Genomic DNA, 23,459 nt, shown 5'->3' with positions numbered 1-23,459 from the left:
AATTCAGTATGCTTTCAACACAAAAATGACGAAGTGACCAAAGGAGCTAAAGGCTTTATACAAAAAAAAGTTATAAAAAGCAGTTGTCCAAGATGGCTTCAAAATTAATCAGCATCTTTCTCGATCTGCAGTGCTGAAGTCCTGTTTTGCTGTCCTGCCCTTTTCTTCACAGAAGTGATAGTAACAGACTGCAAAGCACTTCACTCTTAACACTTTCCTTTTTCTTGGCATGAAGGAGTGTCAGACTTGGTCTTGACATGTACAGCTTCATCTTAGTGTTTATGTAAACAGATACCAACATGCTACACAAAAATTATTTCTTTACCAGGATCAAAATAAGTGTGTCTGATATTTTATGTTTGGAACACAACCCAGAACTCAAGGTTGACTTTGCCAATTTCCTGAAATTTCCTTGATGTCAAACCAAGCATGTTTCTATCACTGAGTATATATTTGGGCCTTACACACAGCAGCAAGGACACACTTGGTCTCATTCTGTCACTCTGAACATCAGCTATGTGTCAGGGTACAGAATGAATTAAACTGTGAGCCAAGTCTCACTGCAGTGAGGCTGAAAAAAGACCGACTCCAGCTGTGTCCTTTTTTCTAATGGTTTCAGTGTATAAATTTGGTATGCTGGACACAGGTTCATTATATTAATGACTAATCCTGACATTAAAATCAATTATTACTATGCATTCTAAATTTAAAAGCGCTCTACCTGATATTGAACCAGCTAGTAGCTCTGCAGTAGAAAAAGGTCTCTTGACAGAAAGTTATTGCCAGCAGCTGCTCTGTTGTCAGAAGGCTGCATAGGCAGGCCCCGCAAACCAAACAGAAACTGAACAGTTTACAAAGCAGAACTGAACTGTTCCTATGTCTGAATCTACAGAGTCATTATTAAATATAATTCTGTTTCTTTAGGGTGGTTTACAATGTGAGACATCACACAGTTTTTATCTACAGATCTTTCAAATTATTTTAAAGTAGGTCACCCTGGTTCTTCCAGCATGGCTAGAAATCATTTGGAAAATTTTACTTTTGCCCTCATTTGAAACTTTGAAACATTGAAAAACAACCCTCTAAACGTAAAAGAACTCTTCATTTTTTTGATTCACCTTACAGTTTACAAAAGGTGCACACATACACACAAAACCTAGTTTTAACTAGTGGTCAGATGAAGAAAAGAGTACTCCTGTTTTAATTTTTACTGCAAATTACGTTCAACATTATACAGTTCTTCTCAAATTCATAAGAAGTCAGCCTAGAAGGAGACATTGAACTGCCAGACAACCTGCCTCCTGCCAGGATAAGGCCACATTAAAATATAGGAGAACACCAACTGACACTCCTCCAGATCTATTTTTGGTGATAATTTAATAGCCTGTGACAAAAATTTGCTGTCATTAATGAGGAAAGCAAACTGCATTGATTACCATCATGTAAAAAAGTCAAAGCTTCCAAAAATGCTACAAAAAATATGTTGCACTACAAGTCCATATGATACTGTAAAACTAAATAAAATCACCTAATACTTTTTCTCAGATATGGCACATTCTCAAATACTTTAGAAGGCCTCAGATCTTTCATACCTTCAGCAGCAGCAGCACTTTTTTCCTTACTCCTTTTTGTAGATATACTTGCTACTTGTAACTATGTTTGCTCATCAGCTATTTCTGAATGTGTCTTAAGTATTAAGCTGGACAAAACTGGCTAATACAGACGAGTGGTGGGCAACAAATACTTACATGACTAGCACTATTGAAAAAAACCCACCATGATTCACAGCTCAGAGAGTAATTCACACGATGACATTTCAAGTAAGCCATATATTTTTTTTTTAGTTGCAAGCGCATTAAGTCATACAATCAGATGTACTGTTGAAACACCAGACTCTTTCTAGGTCATTTTAAATGCACCTACGTGTTATTTTTCTTATGGATATAACAGCGTGCTCACCTGAAAAGGAAAAATGTTGTCAGCTCTATTCAAACTGTCTTCCATCCATGACTTTGGAGCAAAGGCCGAGCTGGGTCGAGCATATTTCTGCAACTGGATATGATTACTTGCAAAATTCTTCTTTAAGGGCGAGATGGAGTTCAAGGGTGTTATCCCTCCGTTCAGTCCCCTGCGGTGGTCTCGACCTTGGGACCCACCCCACCCACCGTATCCACCGCCACCAGGGCTCCACGAAGATGGTGTAGGCGATGGACTTTGGTAGCTGCTCCATGGAGAAGGTGGCTTGTTAAGATTATTAGCCAAATGAGGCAATTGATTAAAAGCAGCATTTCTATGTGTGAATGGAGGTGGATGAGGACTTGCAGGAGACCTCCTCTGTTGCTGATGCTGATTGTGATGATGCTGAAAATGGGGGTGATGAGGGTGGTGTTGAGAGAGGGGTCCAATTTGGGGGGAAAAGCTACCACCAAAGCCAGGGCTGACGTGATGTGGAAAATTCTGAAACAGCAGAGCACCATTATTAGCTGAGGCAGTAGGGACCCCTCCCTGGTGAAAAAAACTTGCATCTTCATTGATTATTGTAGAAGAAGAAGGAGCTATAGCTGCAGACCAGTTACTAAAACCAGTCAGAGAAGATGCAGTGGATGTCAAGGGCTGTGTCGAAGTACCTAGCCCCGAAGCTTCTTGATAATCAAATCCTGTTAATACCGGCGATTCTATTCTTATTTTCTCCTTTCCATTGCCGTTCTCTGAAGAATTATCGCCCTGATTTTCTTCAGTTTTAGCTTTCTCAGGTTCAGAGAGCATGCCTGCTTCCTGACTTTGACCAGGGGAAAGCTGCTGTTTTTCTAGGGACTCTTGCTTTTCCTGTTGCTGAGTTTTAGATTTTTCTGACCCCAGAATCTCATCCTGAATATTATGGGCAGCTGGAGCAGGAAAGAGCCAAGCTGACCCAGCACTACTGCCATTGGCAGCTGTGTTATTATTTATAAAAGCAGCAGGGCTGGGGGTTGCATTTTGATGATGGTGTGGAGGCTGCAGATGTGGATGAAATCTGACTGGAAAAGCTGACTTATTTCCAGTGTTGTTTTGCACTAACACTCCAAACCCGTAATCCCCCATTTATTATATTTAGGGTTTGAATCCTCCCTGTAAGAACAAGTTGATGTTTAGTGTTTACCTTGTCCTCTTCTGAGGCGAGATTAGTAAGTATCCTGTTTTTAGCTAGATATTCCAGTTTCTCCCTCCACGCTATTTATTTCAGATTTGGATAAAGATGCTCGTTTTTTGCAAAAGATAGATCTCTTCAACTATTTAAATATGTCAATTTGTGTCTGTTTCCTTCCTTTGGCCAGGAGGAAGGGAAAAATAAATCTTTGGTTCACAAAATAAGAGGCTTCCTTTTTCTAAAGGAAATGCACAGCAATAAGAGAAAAAGCTTCTGGGGAATAAGGATAAAGAGATTCTAACTATCCTGTTTTTTTCCTCCTCAGCAGCCTTGACTCGCCCATAAATGAGTTAAGAGGGAAGGAAAAAAAAATAATATACAATGACGTCTGGTCCCCCGACCCCTTGGCAGCAAAAAATAGATTTAAATCTGGAATAATTTAATACATCTCTATAATCTAATATATATTTGTGTCCTGTTCAAAAAGAGTCTTTGCTGTGGGTAAGGGAAAAATTTACCTCAGGATCTCAGCATTCAGAAGGGTGAAAAGGAAGAGTGAGTTGCAGAAGAGGCTTTTTCCCGTGCTGCTGGGTTTAACCTATTATATTTAGTAATAATATGCACTCTGTGTGTGTGTGTGTGCGCGCGCGCGTGTGGTTGTTTAAAGGGGTAAGATCTTATCTCAGGAAATTAGTATTCTATGTGTGTTGGGTGGGGAGTGAGTTGTGCAGGAGAAGGGTGGATTCTTGATGCTGCTCGTTTTGGGCTGGGTTTCTGAGCTCGCCAGACTCGCTTCTTATTTATGATCCAATATTTGCGTGTCCTTCATATGAGTCCTGGCTGTCCGAAGAGGCAGATTTACATCTCAGAAATGAGCATTCACCGTTCGGGAAAAGGGAGGGGAGGGGACAGCGAGTTGTGCAGGAGGAAGGGGAAGGAGGTTTTCTTGCTCTCACTGCTGCTGGGAGGGTGGTTTCTGGTGCGGGGCTCGCCTCCTTCCACCGAGATACGGGGGTTCCCCGCAGACGAGCGAGCCCCTGGCTGAAAGGCCGGGCGGGTACGCGTGTGTGTGTTGTTCCTCCTCAGGGACCAGGCATCCAGCGGGGCAGGGGCGGCGCTGGCAGGCTCGGCTCGCCAGGCCCCGGCTGTGGGGTGTCCCCCGCGGTGTCCCCCCTCCCTCACAAGAGTCCTGGTGGCGGGGAAGGCAGGAGGGATATTTTTTACCTCAGGAGAGGAGCAGCCTCCGGCAGGGAGGGGAAGGTGCAGGCGGCGGGGGGCCGGGCTCCTCTCTCCCCCATGGAAGGCGTTTAACCGGTTCTCCCAAATCGCCCGGAGATTACGGGGCAGGGGCTCGGCCGCTGGGCGCAGCGGAGGGGGGACCCGGCGGACTAACCGGGGCGCGGGGTCCGGCGGCGGCGGCGGCTCCTCGGAGCAGTCCTTCCCCAGCTGCTGCGCGTCTTCTCGGCTCCAGGCGGGCTTCCTTCCCCCTCATGTAAACCGGCCGGGCACCGGGAGGGTCGCCGTGGGGGACGCTGCTGCCGGGAGCTGAAAGGAGGGGGGAGGCTCCGCAGGCGAGAGCCACAGGAGAGGGGGGGAGGGCTGCCGCGACACCGGCTCCGGAGAGTCGGGAGGCGCTTCGGTAGCCGGCGAGCCTGGCTGCGACGGGTCCTCCGCGCTGAGCCTCCGCTGCTGCTGCCGCCTTGTTTTGCCTCTTTTTCTTTTCTTTTTTTTTTTTTTTTTTTTCCTGTCTCCTTCCCCTCCCCCCACCCCCCCAGCGGCCGCCGCTTCCTGCCTCGGTGCCGCAGCCGGTGCCTCCCTCCTCCCCACCCGGCCGCTGCCGAGCCCCGTCTCCTCAAGACCGAGCTGCCGCACGAAATGACAACCAGCTGGAGGAGGCAGCGCGGCACTTCCGGTTCGGCGGCGGGCGCGCCCCCGCCCCGCCCCCGGGCCCGGCTCCCCGGCCGGAGGCCCCGCCCCGCCGCGCCCCCGCCCCCCTCTTCGTGCCGCCATCTTTGGTAGGGGCAGGGAACACCCTGTCCGGGGCGGCCACTTTTGGTTTTGGAATATCGCCTGCAGCTCGGCAGCCATCCTAAGTATGGGCAAAAGGTCAAGACGGAATGCTCGGCGGGGCAGCCATCTTGGACTGAGGAGAACGGTTCCCGCCTCGAGCGGCCATCTTTGTGGAGGGCAGGTCGTCCGCCTGGGCGCAGGGCTGGCGGCGGGGCCAGGCTGCTCGGGGGCACCCCAAGCCGGTGTCCATTGATGGTCGTTCCCTGCAGCAGTGTCATGGCTAATATCTAAAAATAAAATCCTACCTGAAACGCTGCCTGTTTATAACACCCTTTGGCGCCCAGGGGCTGAGGTGAACCTTGTCCCCCCTCAACTGCCCAGGCCACCACATTTGCACCATCTTGCTCGTGGAACAAGTCAGCAAAATAATGTAACAGTGTTCAGAGGGCAACTTACGTGGAGAAAATACCACAATACCTGAGTGATACTTGCTTTTTGGCTCTTGAAACATGGAACTGGGATACCATGGCAGAGGGTCATAATAAAAAGATGTGGAAACCTTTGGGAGTTTTCTGAGTTTGTCATTCTAAAAATCTTTTGAAACTCCAACTCACGGAGGTATTTTAAAGGCTTTCCCAAATAACTTGTGGTTTTTTGGTTCTGAAAAAGGCAAAAAAACTAGTTAGTGAAAGAGAGGCACAGAGGGAAACAAATAAATGGGCAGTAAATGGCAGTTACTCAGGGATGGTTCGTGCCGCAGGGCCCAAGCGGTGCCGGCCGTGTCCTCCCTGCCCAGCGCCAGGGGAGCTGCTGCCTGTCGCATGGGCTGCAGGCGGATTTTTCTGATTTTCAGCCGTATTTGTCAATAAAGGGGCAGGAGGTTTGAGCTGTGACAGCCAGCAGGTCTCATCTTTCAGGATGATGGATGAGGCCATTACAACATTTTAAGCACTATAAATAGAAGTGTTTATGGGGAGGGGGATTACAGAGGCGCATTTGCACTGGAGCGCAGCTCTCAGAGCTGGGGTGGTGGTGGGAAGAAAGGGCCTTTGCTGCGTTACTCTGGTATCTTGAAGTTTTCTGTGGCTTGTGTGGTGCCTCCTGGACCACCATACCTTCACCTCAGCCTGGTGTAAAGCTGGCCTGAGTGCGTGCGTGCGTGCTACCTCAGGAGCAGGTCACCCCAGTGAGAAATTCTGTCCCAGTGACTAACACAAAGGCCCTGGTTTCTAATACATTTTTAGGAAGCTTTGGATTAAAAGTGAATGCGTATTACAGCAAGTTATACAATATAAAATATTAATTCAGCATGTATTTTATATAGCAGTGTTACTTATTAAGCATTTAGTGATTATTACTTCATCACACATAGCAAATTCTATAAAAGCAATGGGCTCTGTTGTCCCCAGCTGCCAGGCATACAAAGAGAAATTCCAATTTTACTTCAACTGCGGTTACTGGATGGATAACAGCACACATTGTACATCCGATTGGCTTTCTGTATATACAGTTACATGGTCTATGGGCACAACTGTGGATCCAAAACTGACACAGGCTTTAAAATTTATTCTTGCACAGAAATGTGGATTGTTCGAGGGCAAGCATCAAAATGTTTGTCTGTTACAGATCCATGTTGTAAAATTGTTCACTTCTGGGATGGGTGCCCTTTTTGCACATCTACAAATTAAGATATGCAAATAAAAATATAGTTCAAAATTAAAGAAGAAAAAATAGTGAAATTAAAATAGCTATATGTAGAAAAATCAAGTGGAAAAGGAAACATGCAGAAACACGTCCTGAATAATACCCATTGAGTAGTGGAGTGTCCACTACTACTTCCTTCAAGACTCTTTCCAGCCTACTCAGTCACCTGATTATAAATTTGGATGATAATTTGAATGATACAGATACTTTTACAAACCCAATCATTCTGAACAGTTTTATCAAATAAACCCTTTCTTTGCAATCGTATATACGTTCCGTGTGTGAAAATGGACTTGTTTACATATGGTGCAAGCATCATTGTCTGTGAATGTGTAATTACTGGGTTGTAATTTCCCCTTTTGTTTACTGTTTGCAACCTATGTGAGTCCCATCTGATACTAAGTATTATTTTTCTCTGTATTTTTCTAGTCATACAGTTATTATTATCATCATCACATTTAGGGATAACAAGCACTTCTGTCAAGAAGCTATGAACCTGGCTCCAGAAGTAGATTACTATTACGTGAATAGTTTGGGAAAGACTGAGTAGATGGCCTTAATTTAATTTCAGGCACACCCTTGCAGTGCGTTAGGGTAGATGCAGATCAACTGAGTGATATGAGCAGAACTTCCAAAATCTGACTCTAATCACTTTGCTTGACAAACATGGTTTGCTGAAACCATGGGACATTTCTTAAGGGCTGACATTTTGATGGTATCAGCTGCCCAGCAGGATTTGTGTCGTTTTATTCAACCTCTTTGAGGAAAAATGCCTGAACAATATGCAGGAATTGCAGTCACTACATTAGTTGCAAAGAAGAATAACCACTGAAAAATATCAGTAGTGTCTATAAATAAGTGCATTTAGCAACCTGTGAGGAAGTTGGCACTCTGATGGCCAGATCGTGTGAAGAGACTTGCAAACAATGTGTCTGAACTTTATTTGGAATGCATGAAAACCAACAGGATTTTTTTGATTTGCCACGTAAGTTTTGCAGAAACTAATCATCAAATCAACTGCATGATCAGTTTAAAAATTTGTCCAACCTTTTAAAATTTATTACTTTTAATAGCAATAGCGTTTCATTTACCACCTTGTTTTACAGGAGAGAATCTTCCTTTCCCAGCTGTCTAATACTGCAAAACTAAGCTGGTTTCCATGGAGTGGTGAAGATACTATGGCTGTTGCTTTTCATTACAGACACACAAAAATAGTGACAAGCATTCCTAAAACCCTACTACTCTAATTCAACAGATAGCTAATGGTATAAGGAAGATTTTTGAAATCACTCAAGCCATAAGCTCAAGTCTTTGTGCAGTCAAATTAACCCCTTATCGTGTAGTAAGTGACACACTGATTTTCCTGTAGCTTATGCCATGACTTAACTTTTGGATGAAACTTGAAACATAAGATCCAAATAATTAAAAAAAAACAAAAACAAACAAACCCTTGGGCACCAAAATAATGTGAATCCAACTAATTTAGAAATCTAATCCTAAATTTCCCTTTACTGCAACAATAAATATCCAAGAATATTTTCAATGGGAAGGAAGAAGAGTTTTTTCAGTAGCATTTGCTCGCATACAGCTGTGAGATTCAGTGCCCAGATTAGCTGCCACATCCACCAAACAGATACCTGCAGCTCAGCCGTGATGTATCTAACACTTTTCAGCTAAAAGGGGTTTCAGACTGAATTACACTTGAAGTACTTTTAGTCATCGTGGTACCTTCCACTAATCACTATCAGCATCTAATGGATTCACTTCTGGAAGCGCTTTAACTCTTGTGGCTACCTTACAGGAGAGGATTCCCCTGGCCACTCCAGCTGACATCGTTTTAGGCAGCTTTAGCTGATGTCTGTCAATGGCGCTGGGCACTAGGCAGGCTCCCCCCAGAATCAACCACCAGGACTGCAACCCGCTTGACAACCTCTTCACTGCGAGACTAAATCACAAGTGGGAGCATATTGCTCTCCTTTGAGGAGTAGATTTCTTAACCGGCTTTTATTCTGACAGTCTCACCGTAACACGTCACCCAGTAAGTGCTTGACTGTGACTGAGGTCACAGGAAAAACTGAGGATGGCTGAACTGGTGTAGAAAAATCTGTTTGCTCAATTTTACTCGGTCAGAAACAATCTTTGAGATCTGTGGTTTGCTTGGGTTTGGTGTAGCGCCCGTTCACCCTTTCAGTGTTACACGCGCAACGAAACACAGCAAAGAGGGAAATCTTCAGGGCAAAACAGAACAATTTTGTCACGCAGACCACATAGCCTTGGTAAGGTTATATGACCCATAAGATGTGGAATGGTTAACGACAATTTAATAGAATGAGCTCACAGATAAACTAAACCTGAAAAAAATGGAATCCCCAAGAAGCAGCCTTTCCAGCTCAGTCACACCCCTCATCCTGGGAGACTCCGGGAGAGCAGATGTGCCGTTTGTGATATACCCTGAGTGTTATCAAATCAAGGTCCTATTGAGCTAAGAAGTGAAATGACTTACAGAGCTTAGAAGGAACTCCTTATGGAAAACGCCTTGCCAGCAACCCTCTCTTTTTGAAATCAAAGGACTGTCAGCTCTCATGCATCTGCTGATTGCAGCTGTCACGGTGTCATCTGGAAAGAAAGGTGAACCCTTGGTGACTCAACACACGAACTTCAAACGTTAACACTGCACACATTGCCGATTACACATCAGACCGATGCACCTATTTAACACCATTGGTGGGGAAACTGAGAATTCAAGTCTCACTGCCATACATTTAAAGTCATCTTCTGCCTTTGAAAAAATAGGAGCAGAAGGAGGATAAGATTCTCTTTTCTAGCAGCAGAATTACCAGCTGCATCTTGTGTAGCAAAAACTAACAAGGCCTGCCTGATGATTTCTTCAATGTCAAAAGCCTTATCAGGATGTCCAGCTCTCCAGTTTATATTAATAATGGTGGTTGTGTCTTGTCCCTACAACAGTCTACAGCATGTTAACACGATTTAGTAAATCAATTAATTAAAAGTCAAAATTAACACTATACTTACAGCACAGGGACTATAGGAAAGGTGCACTGGGCTATACTAAAATTCAGAGGGATCATTTGTGGCATTATTAGTCACTCCGGTGTTCCTCCACATTACTTTAGGTCTAATGTATCATGTAAGATGTGGGCTGTGCTCACATTCAGTGATAATAAAGGCAAGCAGTGGACTAAAAAGCTGCATCAACGTTTTATCCTAAACAATTGCTCCAGGAAGGCTGAGCTAAAAACTCTAGGCAAGCTGTCAGTAGCTACTATTAGCCTACCTACACATCGAGATTTTTTTTTTTTTTCAGAGCAATTTTCAAAACTGCAGAAAATGTTCTCTAGGCCAGAGAGAACATCCAACAGTTCATTTCTGTGCTGATGCAGCTGCAACTGCTGTTTGCTACATCATGTCTCAGCTTGGTCACTGCAATATCAAAGAATGATTTTATAAACCCAGTAAACCATTTAACTCTTGTATAAAACACATTATACATGCTAACGGCTTCATTTGGCTAAGCTAGCTTTGTCATTCTTCTGCAGCTGGGAGAAGGTACTATATAGTGATACACCCTCATATGTTAGGCAACCCCTTAATGGAGCACATTGCCTTGGAGTCTTTTGTCTTTATAAAAAAAATCTTATCACTGCCCAGAGAACTATTTTGTGTGCAGTAATTATGTAATATTAATGAACAGTATTACGTACAACTGTATTTTCCAGCCCTATTCTTCGTATGGAATGTACTTTAGAATGACCTGACACTGCAAAAATGCTTCTAGCTTCCATGGCTCATGTAAAATACAATAAATACATAAATAATTTAAACGAGGAAATAGGTAGTGTTGCAAAGATAGTGGCGTTCTTACCACTGTACTTCAAAATCTGGTGATGTGGCCTTTGGAAATGAGTCTTTTTTTCATTTAAGGATACCGCTTCCTCAAGCTGGATAAAAAATTCCACACAGATAGAGAACTTTAAAATACAAATCTGAAACCTAATTTTATAATCTTATTTCTGAAATTGTCTAAGAGAAAAAGCACACAAGGGGTATTTGTCTACCCACTGCAGGCTTTCGCAGAGAGCCTCACGTATCTCTGTGCTAAGATGGGATTTCTGAAGCTGAAAGCTCCTAAATTTTGATCCCAGCTGCATCACAGCATTGCATCCATGGGGGAAGCGAGAGGGAGATAGCTCTGTGGCGCCTGGTCTGTATGCTAACGGCTGCCCCAAGCCCCTTTCAGGGCAGGGTCACCTGCTGTGAACACTGTTAGCCTGCAAGCACAGCCTTGGGCACAGCCAGGGTGCCGTTTTCCAAATATTTGGGAGGCTGAGCAGGAGCACAGTGGGCGAGCCAGCCCCAGGCGTACCAGGACAGCCAGTCCATGGGCACCCACCAGTTGTCCAGGAGGCACCTGGAAGGCAGTCGTTGTTCAGTGCATTTAATGGCAAAGAAGCTGTTCATGCTGTAGCAACAGCTTCTCAGTTTCTTGGGTTTGAGGTTTTTTTCCCTACTTCTAAAATAAAATAATTGGTTATTCCTGTTAATAAAGGAGGAATGCATCAGGGCTGTTGCAAGGGCCAATTAGTGAGGGTTTACAAAGTGCACTGGTACTAAGTATTATTTTTACTGCAACTCAGTGACACCTTCATTTCTCAAAATAAGATTTCATAGCCTACTCATTTACAAAGTGGGCTAGTGCCTTTGGGTATTTGGGAAGGGCAAAAAGACAAATTGAAAAGCACCAAATCGTTTAATTTGAAAGTGCATTAAGCACACACCTTCCAATTTTCTGACTAAAATGTTCATCGGCTTTTTCCAAAGAGGTTTGTATTCAGGGCACAGAAATAGTTTGTGGATTTTAGATTCCTGAAATACTTAACAATGCTATTTGGGGAAAAAAACAGTGGCTTCTTGTCCTAAAAAAAAAAAAGCCAGGTTCACGTGCAAAGTGTTAATGAATCCAAGTGACAGCTTAAGGATAAAAATAGCATAAAACCCTCCAAATGTTAGCTAATCATTTTCAAGAACAGAATTTCCAAAAAGTGTGGGATATAATAATGAAAAAGCAAAAAGAACAATATGAGGAGTCCAATTCAGAGTGACCAAAATGAGCTTGGGTCTTTTTTTTTTTCTTCCCCCCCGGGAAGGCACGGTACCCCTTACTGCAGCATTCCAGGCTGGAGCGCTTGAGGCTGGGTACCGGTGTGCCATGCTGTGTCCGGAGCGGATGCCTGGGCTGCTCGGCTCCTCTTGGAGCATTGCTTGCTGGAATCTGTAGTCTCCAGGCTGCATCTCCTTTATTAAAAAGGAGAGCAGTGGTAATCTGCTCCATTTTAGGCAAATCAAATGCAGCTCTTTGGCTCCTGGCATATTCCCAACACGGCTCCGAGATGAGCATAATTCCACAAAATCCATAAAATTCAGAGCCTAAGACCACTACTGTTCCCCCTTCCCCATGGCCTGCGGGTAATATAGCGTGCTCTGCTGGGGTACTTCACAGGGGAGAGAGACGCTGTGCCCAATGAATGTTGTTTTTCTGTGTGCTAAGGGGACGAGGTCAGATGAGAGTTTGGATCTTACCTTTGAATTCTCTACCTTATGGGTTTCATGTCATATTTCCACTGGCATGGGAGGGGGGGATGGGGGTGGGGAAGTTGCATATTCAGCGTTCCCCTCCTTCTCCCTTGCAGGGGAAAGAGGGTGTGTTTCCACCAACAGAGTAGAATGAACTCATGCTTTCCAATTTTTCCCCATGTTAGGAAATAGGTCCTGTCTCATTACTGGTGACAGCACATATTGGTAGGTCATAGAGCAAAGGGAGAGCCTTGCGTAGAACAGCTGGGGCCCAGAGCCAGAAATCTCATTAAAGTAAGCTGCTGCTATTTCCAGCCTGTAATGGAGCTTTGGAGCTTGATTATATTCAGTGAAAGCAGGTCATTACAAACATAGTGCTTTTTGCATATTATCTAAATTGAAATAATAATATGTTCTCTCCTTTCATGTGCTATATTGATAAATCCCAACTTATGAATGAAACATGTTGATTAGTTAGTTAAAAATAATTAGCTCCATATTATGCCTCCAAGTTTAAGGCTTGATTAGTGCAAACAAATAACTTTTCTTGATAATAAGTCATTTACAGATTATTCTCTTAAATGGAGCACACAGGCATAAAAATAATCTGCAGCAATAAATTGTGTTATTTGTTCTCTCTTTTCTCTTTGACTTGAAATATAACAGTACTTTTAGAACTTGAGAGACAGGATATCTATATGCAGATTCTGATCTCAACAGCAACTGCTGCAATGCAACTCTGGCGTTATTTGATTGAGGCAGTGGTGCACTGAATAAGAATGTGACCCATAAGTGTTCTTTGATTCAGTCTTTCTGGTCATGTGGTCCCAAAAGAACAACAATTATTGCTTACAGTGACTGAGAATATTTCTCTGTTTAGCTTCTCGTTATTGAACTTGCATTTAAATATTCCAATATTTACATCAGAACTGAGCTAATGAGTGGTTTTCCTTAGTAGTGGTAGCACTGAGTAACCTTTTCAGTTCTTTTGAAGGAAAACAAAACCCTGCACGAACATTTTTTTTCTAGTCTTCAGTTCACTGAAGCCAACACAATTCAACAATGTCCATAGAGCTTAAGCACAGTCCTGAATGTGAGCATTTTCCTGAACCAGGGCTTAAGGCAGTCATAAGGGTAAAGTCTTTTTCTTAGCTCCCTTAGGGTTCTTCTCACACTGGCAAAAGATGGGTCTATAACTGTGTACAGGAGGCATCCACTAAAGAAAGGGTATACTTTGATAGGATTACAATACATACACTATAATAAAATTAGATAACATCCTGGTAAGAAGCCTCGACTCTGTTGATACTACTGTCTCTGCTGTTGCTCCCACCTACAGAGCCTCCCTGGTGGAAAGTTATGGCTCTCAATTATCACTGTGAAAATCCAGCCCTATTTTGGGAGTGCTTATAGCTTGTAGCAGTCATCTACGGTGTGGGAGTTTGACGGGGTTCTTAGAGAATATCAGCCTTCGTATTTAGGCGCTGGAGCATGACAGTTCTGGATGAGGCGAATAATACACTTTGTAAAGCATTTTTACAGAACACGTTCCTTCCTGGTTGACAAGAAAACTTGCAAAGCCTGGGAAGAGAACCAGACCCACGCTCGGTTTGCCCTCCTTCCAGATTGCCAGCAAGGGAGCTAATTTGATAGCGGTTGTAGCATGGACGCTTGTCCACTGGTGGTTGAGACCACCAGTTTGCTGACTATACGTAATCACCAAATAGCGGGGCACTAGAAATGGCTAAATCTGTACCGATTTGTGAAAGACCTCAAGCGACTTACTGGTTAAAAACTCTTCAATCCTTCCCAATCCTCTCAGAGGGCACTTACTGAGAAATGGGAATGGTTTACAGTCTCAGAGTGCTTTTAAAGCACTCAGTGTCAGAGAAAATGGCATTAACCCACTCTCCTTCCCATATTCTGGCCCAGATTCTCAATGCTAATCAGGAATAATATCACTGAAGTGAAAGGAGTTATACAAGACCTGTGTAAAAGTGGAATCAGATCCATGTATCATACGTTTAAGATTCTTGGCAAAATATGCTCTATTTACTTGAGGAAATTAAAACATTTCAAAGAGTCTGGATGATTTAAGGGCCGTGTTCTTACTTCCTAGAAATTAGAACAGTACATCAGGTAATCAATAAGTGTATAAAACTGTCTAAAATGCAAGCGTTGCAGAGGTCAGGAATGGAAAAAAACCAGCTGAAATCACTTTACATGATATACTGGAAAAGCAACGTTATTTTTACCAACAGCAGTAAGAAGTCATTGCAAAAGGCAAGAAACTGATTTAATGGTATGGCAAACAGCATTTGTTTCATAAAGCTAATTTTGCCACATCCTTGAGAAATTAAACACAAAATTAGACTGTTCAGTTAAGCACTTTGGCTCCAACCTCCCTTGAACTTCAGGGAAGAAATTCAGGGAAACAAGCTCTTGGGCTGGGCCCTTCTGTATCAGAAACAGAGCACTGCGTCTATACCACATTATCAGTATTTTTTTCACTTCAAATCAGAAGCACCAGGCAGTGTGGGGTGTTACATCTCCTCGATGATCTCTAATAGAAATTCCTCAGTTACATGCAAAGCCTCTCCAGTGTCTTCCACAAGAAAAGGCTCCATTAAGACTAATGAAAGTGCTGATTCTGCACAACAGACACCACGGATCCTCCAGGAGAGCTGTAGGAAAGAAATGGGCTCTTAAACAGGTAGGGAGTCACTCAGTTTCTGCCCTCGAATCTGAAAGAGCTGCTTGATAAGGCTTGATGAGACTTAGGGGTAAGCAAGAAATTCAAGAAGGAAATACCCAGGACTCTGCAAGCATAAATAAGCTGAACATATTTTTCTGACTTGTTATAACTCACAGATTACTGTGTCGGCTCCTGGGCTACTGCAGGGGTATAAAGAGGCTGCTAGAAAGAGGAACAAACACTCCTTCATGCTGCTCCTTCCCCCCATTGCTACAATAAGCCAAGGCTTGTGATGTTTGGCCAAAGAATGGGGAAACCTAGAAGCAACTTTGGACAATGCATGCTGGTGACCGTGAGTCACTGACTAATGTTAAAGACAGATCTGCTTTCAGACGTAGTGTTATGTGTAGCAGTGACTCTGCCATCAGTGGAGTTGCCATTGGATTTATGCCTGATCTGAATTTTGCATCACGTATACTCCTAATGGCATTAAAAGAAATTTTTGTGAATGTACAGCAAGGGGAATAGACCCCTGCAGTGTCAGTCTCAGTTTTGAATGGGCTGGCTTTTTTGGCTTGTCACATCTTTCTCGTCTCTAAACCTCTGCCTTTGTATTGTAATATGGCGTGCCATAAATATCTGTAATGGAACGGATTACATCAGCTAACTTAGTGTTGCCAATCTTAATATTAAACTCTGCAGCAGTAGGGAGCCCTGCCCAAAGGACTATGACAAGTATTCAGCTCCATTTATATTAGAATACAAAGTACAGAATAAACCCACATCGTTTCTGGCAACTGATACTACCTGTCAGATAAGAATTGCACAGGGGAAAACAATGGCAGAGCACTGAAGTTCCTTCTCAGAATTAAGAGCTGTGGAGTACTTGATACATGCCCTTCCTGATTTTGCTGTAGGTTAATGATTTTGTTAGGTTTTTGGTTTGGGTTTTTGTTGTGGGTTTTGTTTGTTGCTTTTTTTTTTTTTTTTTTTTTAATAGTAGCTCTCCATCTCCAGTACCCAAGCAAAAGCAGAAAGTAATTTCCTATTTCTACACCCTCTGACTCTATTAAGGGCATGCTGGCTGCAGCAAGGGAGAGAGAGCTCCAGTGGGACTTTAACGTATTTTCACCTCATTTCAGATACACAAAAGACACTGGTTAAAATGCTTAAAAATATGTTCAACATTTTCTTGCAGTTTCTATATGCTCAGTCAGCTGCATATTGACTGTATTGCTCTCCCAGCAATTTCAAGTTTGCTTGAGGTTGGCTGGGGCCAAATAAAATCCCATTCCTATGAGATAAGTCAACATGAGGTTCCAGTGAGCTTGACCAGAACTGTTGTCCCCATGTTATACTGTTCATCAGAACTTTCTCTTTTTCAACCCCTGCCATGAATATTCTTGGAATAGACTGCTCAAAGATTTATGTAGCAAGTGTGAAATAATTAGACTCAGTGGAACACAAGTTCTAAAGTGTGGGAGGCATGATTCAGCACTTCATCTTTCCAATGTTAATGATTTGTTGTTTATCTTTTTAAGATTTTCAAGGGAAAAACTGGGCTGACTTCTCTGCATGGGACTTAAAGATTCTGTAACTGGAAAGATAAAGAAGTTGGCAAGAACTTCCCTTATCCACCATGCTGTTTTCTGACTGCCGCTGGCCCCACAGAGATGGCTTCATTCCATTAGTATTTACTGCATATAAATTGCAAACAGCATGTTGAGATGCTCTGAGGAAAGAAGCAGTGAAAACACAGAAAATATGAATGCTCAAAAATTGTGTTCTCTGTGGTAGGAATACAGAACCAGATCTTCGGGTCCTGTGCCTTTATTTCAGCAAAGGAGCCGGCCTGTTGTTTCTATTTAAAATTGGTTGCCATGGTGGTATCATCCGGGCTTTCACCCTGATGAAAATTGTTTGCATCTGTGACGCAGTAGCACTGGCAACCCAATGTTTGCATCTACCTCTAACACAGGAGTAATTGTGAAAATGGAACCTGACTGTTTACCTTTGCACAGTAAACAGGTTCCTTGAACACGCACGTACCTCTTGCTGTTACAACTGCCTGGATGTGGAAAAGCAGTTGGTGTGATAGCTTCTGAGGCTGCAGAGACCTCAGACAAAATGGAAGTGCCGAAGTGAAACACCGTGTCCAGGCTGACCCTTCCCCAGGCGTGACACTGGTGCCATTTTGATTTTGCAGCAAATTGGAATTTCAGGGAAGTTACAGGTCTCGCGTTTTCAAACTGATAGGATGCCCTGCCTGACATTCAGATCTGCTGATATGAGAGTCTCCTATTTTCTAATGAGTCTCGGTCATTAGCCTCCTTACTTCACAGGCGGCTAGTGATCCCATCAGTTAGGTGAATGGCAGCCACTGCCAGGAGACTCAGAAATGTCAGAAAGAACAACAGAACAGGTTTAAAAAGGGACTCTTCATATGCGTTTATTTTAGGTGGTCGTTCAACTTCTGTTCCAAACTTGCTATGGGTTCAGGTTTAAGAGCGCCAGAATCTCATGAGGGTCCTCCAAAACTTCACCCTGCTTCCCAGTTGGTGCTGATCCTGTAGGGCCACATTCACAGAAACCCAAGACAGTCCCAGGTCTCAAAGGGGCTTAAATATTATTTAGGCTTAAAGCTTTCTCTCTCATTAAAAAAGTTCTCTTAGAATACTAAACCTTGTACAAGGAACAGATGGGGTTAATGCTCCTCCCTGCATAAGCTGTCAGCACTGTACTTTGAACAAAACAGCAGCAGCTTTACTAGCTAGAGTAGTGCATGTTAAATTGAATTAGATCTGGATCATTAGTATGAGTCCCCTCTCTTTACCTTTATTGGGAAATCCTCCTTTCCAGCATATGTCATAAGTGGGGGAGGAGGAACTCATGAGCAGCTCTGAACAATGAACAACCACCAAACGTTATCAGCAGGAAAGAAAACCTGGTAGCGCCAACCCCATAATGGCAGTTAGCATTTTGCAGAGCAGAACTGACCCGGGGTGCCGGCTCTATATTCCTTTCTAGTTTGCAAATGAAAAAGCTGGGCAGTCTGTCTTTCCAGCATGCATATTGTATTTCAGCTGATGAATCTGCAGTGCCAATTCTGCTGAGCTGTAAGCGAAAGATCTGCTGAGTAAGAAATTATTAAAGGCAAGCAAGAGCCTCGCTGTCTTTTGGTGATGTCAGTGTGACCCTTATCAATAATTGAACAGCTTTTCCAGGAACACAATCTAGAGAGACCAGAGTCTCTGTGTTCCCATGTCGCGGCTTCAGTCAAATGTTCCAGGAAAGACTGCTCTCCACAGAGGCAATATTGTGCCGTTTCTTTATTCTGCAGGCTCACAATGCTGAGATCTCCATCTGATACGCTGTTTCCCACCCACACGCTGTCATACTTAAAAGCATCGCAGGCTTGAAATAGGGACCATTTTAAAAGGGACTGGCCTGCCTGCTGCAGACTGGAGCCCACTGGGGTGTCTGGAGGGAGAGCTGTGGGTCTTTCACAGTTCCATGAACCTTCACTACGGAGTTTTCCATTGGAAAGAGGAAAGCTGCAGGTCAGAGCTTCACCCCATTGCTATCACAAGGACTTGGTACAGGGAGCAATGGTCATATCAGAGCACCCAAATACTGAAGCCAGGAGGTCTGTATAAAAACTGAGAAGTGGATTCCTGAAAGCTCCCTGTTAAAAAGCTGGCGCCCAAAGACTGGGAGAAGCCAAGTGATTTTGCATTCGTATCACTCCTGCAGAAGACCTCGTTCTCTTAAGCCCTCCAAATCAACATGCCACTCTAAGAAGGGGACAACTTGTAATAAATGCAGAAAAACCCACCCCAGCATGTGCGGGCAGAATATCAGAGGTTGCACTGGGTTAGGCCTTTTATACAGGTATATTCTGAATGATACAAGCTGATAGCTGTGCTCCCCTGGCAACAGATTCTGTGGGACAGAATTTCATCCCTCACCACAGATCTTGTGGGTTACTCTGATGGCATAAAGGGGTTAGAAACTGTGGCCCCCAAGGCTCTGCTACCCAGGCACACTGTGGCTAAGGCTCTGTCCCCTTCTCAAGCTCAGCTTTACCATTACACTGTGATTGGGAGAGGGAGGAGAGAGATTTCTGCAGTAAATATTGTATCAGGCAGTCCGGGCTGCTTCAAATGAGAGCAGCTCTTAAGGAGCTACTAAATATAAAATCATCCTCAGGGCAGCTCCAGTTTAAGCCAGGGCATGTCAGCCCTCAGAGAAGCACAGAATCTCCTGGATGTAAATAAGATAAAGGCAGGATGAGGAGGAGAATTTGAAGTTTACAATTGAAATTCTGAAAAACAAATGGAAGGTGTGCCATGTAAAGGGAGAGGAGCAAAAAACCAAAACCATCAGAAGCATGAAATATCCAGTGTCTGCAGCCCCAGCGTTCAGAATTCCACCAGTTTCACGCATTGCTCCCTCACACTAGTCACCTGTGCTGCATACCTCGGTGTCCCCTCTGCCTTGGAGGGTCTTTCAGCTCATTCTAACCCTTCTCTGGTTTGTTCAGACCATTTCTTCCACTGTGTTTTTACAGTATCCTACAACATATTGGTGCCTTAGAAGCCACTAGTAATAAAAAAATAAATACAATAATTAAATCTTTCAGTAACAGAACTGAGTCTTGCCCTGCTGCAGTCCAAATTCCACCTGCTAAAAAGGCAGATGTTCTCTGTGGTTTTCCAGTTTGCCTGCCCCCAGTTCTGTGGATGGTGGAGCCAGACCCAGTTCTACACTTCACACTGGTGTAACTTGGTCTAATGGGGGTAGAAGTGTGCAAGAGAAGCAGATCTTCAAAACCCCCAAAACAGACGGACTATCTGGTGGGGTCAGGTTCCTGCTGGGTATTATTGAACTAGTTCAGTGATCCAAAACTAGATCTGAACTTTGCTGCTCTGGCCTATATCTGACAAGAGATAAAAGATTCTATCTATATCCTTCAGGCCGCACAAGCCCATTTCTAAGCCATATTGTGTTTCCAGGTTATACTACAGGCAGCTGACTCTGCTGACTTCTCGCAGCTGAATTATTCCTCCACTTTTATCCATATTTTCATCTGCAGAACATAGCTATTTCAACAACATATGGAACCTGACAATTATCAGTAAATGCCAAAGTTTAATAAGTGACAGCAGGACACACCGACTAGTATTTAATCACACGAGGCAGATCATGCTGACACGTTTACAAATACCTTTTCTAACCTTCAGTGTCAACAGAATTTTATATAGCAAAGGCAGGTCCTCTCTTGCAGTGTTCTTGCGCCATCCCTAAGGTTGGTGTTCTGGTACTTTTTGTATGTATACTCTATTCCATAAGAATGCCTCTGAGATGTTGTTCAACTTCTCACCATATCTGGGCCAACTGCACTGCATGTAATTAATCTGCATTCCGAAAATAATCTTTTAATCATAGCATTAAAGGCATAATTTTAAAAGAAAAGAAAAAAACCAAAACGAGTTCTACAGTACAAGGCAAAATTAGTAAGGAAAAGTAGCTACAACCCAATCTTCTATAATCCAACCTAATTTAACCTGGGGTTTTGCGATGTCCTGCTTTATCAATTGAGACCTATCAGGGAAAGTACACGCGTCTTCTAAATGGCTGTTTACCACTGAAGCAGGTGCCACACAGTCTTTTATCCCTGGCACCCTATGAAAAATGAGCAAGGAAATGGAGCAAGACACATTTGACAAGTAGGAGTAGGTGGGCACCTAAACCAGAACTGGGAATCTAATTTATCTTGGTATCAACAGCATTCAAGCATCTAAACATCTTTTAGTACTTCGATGCAATTGACTTGGACACAGTTCACCCAATAAATCTGTAGCAAAGCAATTCAAGTGTCCCCAGGTCATCTGCTAGCACCCAACATAATAAGCTATCTTTCTGCCGTTATGGTTGGGCATCATAATAAATGGTTCTTCAGGACAGTAAAAGTGGTACATTTGACCTATTGGACCAGTAAAAACCCACCGGCTTATTTCTTCTTGTGCAGCCTTGACTTATTCTGGCAGCTTTCCTGAGGTATATGTGGTTTGTCCCAGAGTCGACTACTACTGTAGGCTGTGAGCTGAAATTCATCCAAGGTTCTGTAGATCCTCAAGCCAAACGCTGCTCTCTGTGCAAAATGTGTTGCAACAGGCAACTCCTGCTGAGCACCAGAAACTTCACCCGGGAATTACAGCAGTGAGCATTCAGGTTGGTGACAGATTGCTTCTCCGATTGCTTAAAACAAGAACACCAGCCTGCAGAGATAATTAAGCAGTTGTTGCTAGGAGGCTTCAGAGCTGCTTTCTGAAGTTCTCCTAAACTGATGGGGGCTTTGTCTGGATTTTTAAGAAACTTTGAAAGCTAAATACAGCTGGATCAAAATCACCACAAAAGGGAATTGGATTTGGTGACCCTCCGTTTCTCAAGACTAGTATTTTCTGGGCGCAAACCAGCTGTTTGAATCTGTCTCTGAAAGGTTCAAGAATGAAAAACAGATTTTTGACACTGTTCCTTTGCACTAGGATTGGATCTCTTAGTCCAGAATGTATGTAGCACAGAAATGCAGTATACACATCTACTCATATTTAAAGTGGTATGTTTCTATATACATGTACATGCATGTATAAAAACAAACCTCCTTTTAGCATTCATATATGTCATTTAGCTGTCATAACACTTGTACTAGAGCTAGGCACCATTTAATTTTTCGTAGTCCTTGATCATCAACCCAAACCCACATGATCAATTTACACTTTTAGATGTCTATACCACAACTCAGATTGTTTGTCAACAAGAATCAAACTAAAAGTATGTCTTTGCTGCAGACAAAATCGGGTTTTCTACCCAAACAGTTAATATACAGTCTTACTGGAGACAAGGCACTATCATTTTTTTTCCTCAAAACTCACCTGTTTCCTTGTTGACAGTTTTCACAGATAGGTTAGGAATGACATAAGCATCATGGCTAAGGGAGGAAAGAGCACTGGAGTGACTTTAGAGAAAGACCTGAAGTTTTATGAGGCTAAGAGACCCACTGACGAGAGACACAAGGGGAGAAGGATGAGAAAGGTTATACATGAGAAAGTATGTACCCACACAAGTATTTAAATAATATTATCAAAAAGCAGAGTTATCATGTAAAGTCCATACTCTGTAAGTAAAGGACTTCTTTAGACCTTACTGCTGGGGTGGGACCCACTGGGCAGGGAAGATAACATTTATCCTGGGGTCCTACTGTAGCCTGAGAGCCACTAACTAATTAAAAGCAGATATTTTAGCCCCATCTCCACAGTAAGTCATCAGGATGAATGGAAAGTGTATTTAAATGAGGTAAAGCAGTGATGAATCACTAAATCTACTGCCTGCTGAGATGGATCACCCCTCCACATGGGATCTGCTTCACCTGCCTCTGGCAGAGGTACCACTGATTCTCAGTGAGAGAAGTCACTGGAGTTAAATAAAATCACAGCTTCTTCCAAGTACCTTCAGGAGTAATCTGTATATTTGATTCATGTTTCAGAAGCTGAAAAGTCATTAGGCCCATTAAAGGAATAATACTGAAAGCCACAACGCAGGGAGGGTGAAGCCTCGTGACACCAGCTGGATCAGGAAGAGGGGGAGAAACCAGCCCGGGAGCCCTGACTCTTGCACTGCATAAAGCACCACGTATTTAACATGGCTAAAGCATCTGCCTTTGACAGAGATCCTCTCACTAAGGACAGAAAGAAACGTTCATCAACAGCAACAAAAGGCCTTGGAGCATCCCTCCTTGGCCCTTTATTTCTTGAGTGTGTAAGCGGTGAATGATGAGTACGCTGAGGGTTAAAGTAAAAATAAAATATCACTCTCTAGGAAAACATACAAGAAAAGGGCAGCTAAATCTCTGACAGATGAGAACACTCTCGGGGTGTCAGCAACAGGAGTTCTGATTTACACTATCTGGAGGGAGAGATAAGGACTCTGCAGCACAGCAGCATCTAATAAATGATGCCTGCAGCACAATAACAAGAGAACGCTCTTCATTTTATTTATTTATTTTGCAGTTAATTTAGTGTTCCTGAAAGCAAAGGCTTTTTTTCTCTGGCTACTGACAATACAGCCAAGTTCTCCATCCCTCACAGGTCTGTCAAAAGACACTTTATAAATAACTGGGTAGGAGGATCTTCACCCCTGACCTGTGGGATCTACCACTTGAAAAGAAAGATAAGGAGCACTGATGCCTGGCAGACATAGCATGTCCCTGCTCCGCAGATTGCTCACACAAATCGACCTAGTTCAGACCTGGTCTTCAAAGCAATAAGCAAC

The 23,459-nt window shown here is 43.3% G+C and overlaps 1 protein-coding gene and 1 long non-coding RNA gene across 4 annotated transcripts in view; both read right to left on the bottom strand.

Annotated features, from left to right (window-relative positions):
- CPEB4 (cytoplasmic polyadenylation element binding protein 4) overlaps nt 1-4,996 on the bottom strand; it is a 45,282-nt gene extending 40,286 nt beyond the window's left edge. The window contains exon 1 of one of the 2 annotated variants that reach the window (XM_056348114.1): nt 1,960-4,996. In XM_056348114.1, the coding sequence (XP_056204089.1) occupies nt 1,960-3,081 (1,122 nt within the window). In that variant the 5' untranslated portion in view covers nt 3,082-4,996. The remainder of the gene's footprint in view (nt 1-1,959) is intronic. The other variant, XM_056348115.1, reaches the window with a different exon arrangement.
- Nucleotides 4,997-5,143: 147 nt separating this feature from the next.
- LOC130153518 (uncharacterized) overlaps nt 5,144-23,459 on the bottom strand; it is a 258,449-nt gene continuing 240,133 nt past the window's right edge. For both annotated transcript variants that reach the window (XR_008823426.1, XR_008823425.1), the window contains exon 3: nt 5,144-9,457. This is a non-coding gene — a long non-coding RNA (uncharacterized LOC130153518). The remainder of the gene's footprint in view (nt 9,458-23,459) is intronic.

This window comes from Falco biarmicus, chromosome 8 (assembly GCF_023638135.1).
Source record: "Falco biarmicus isolate bFalBia1 chromosome 8, bFalBia1.pri, whole genome shotgun sequence".
In the NCBI taxonomy this organism is placed as follows: Eukaryota; Metazoa; Chordata; class Aves; order Falconiformes; family Falconidae; genus Falco; species Falco biarmicus.
This window is presented reverse-complemented; position numbering and strand designations above follow the sequence as displayed.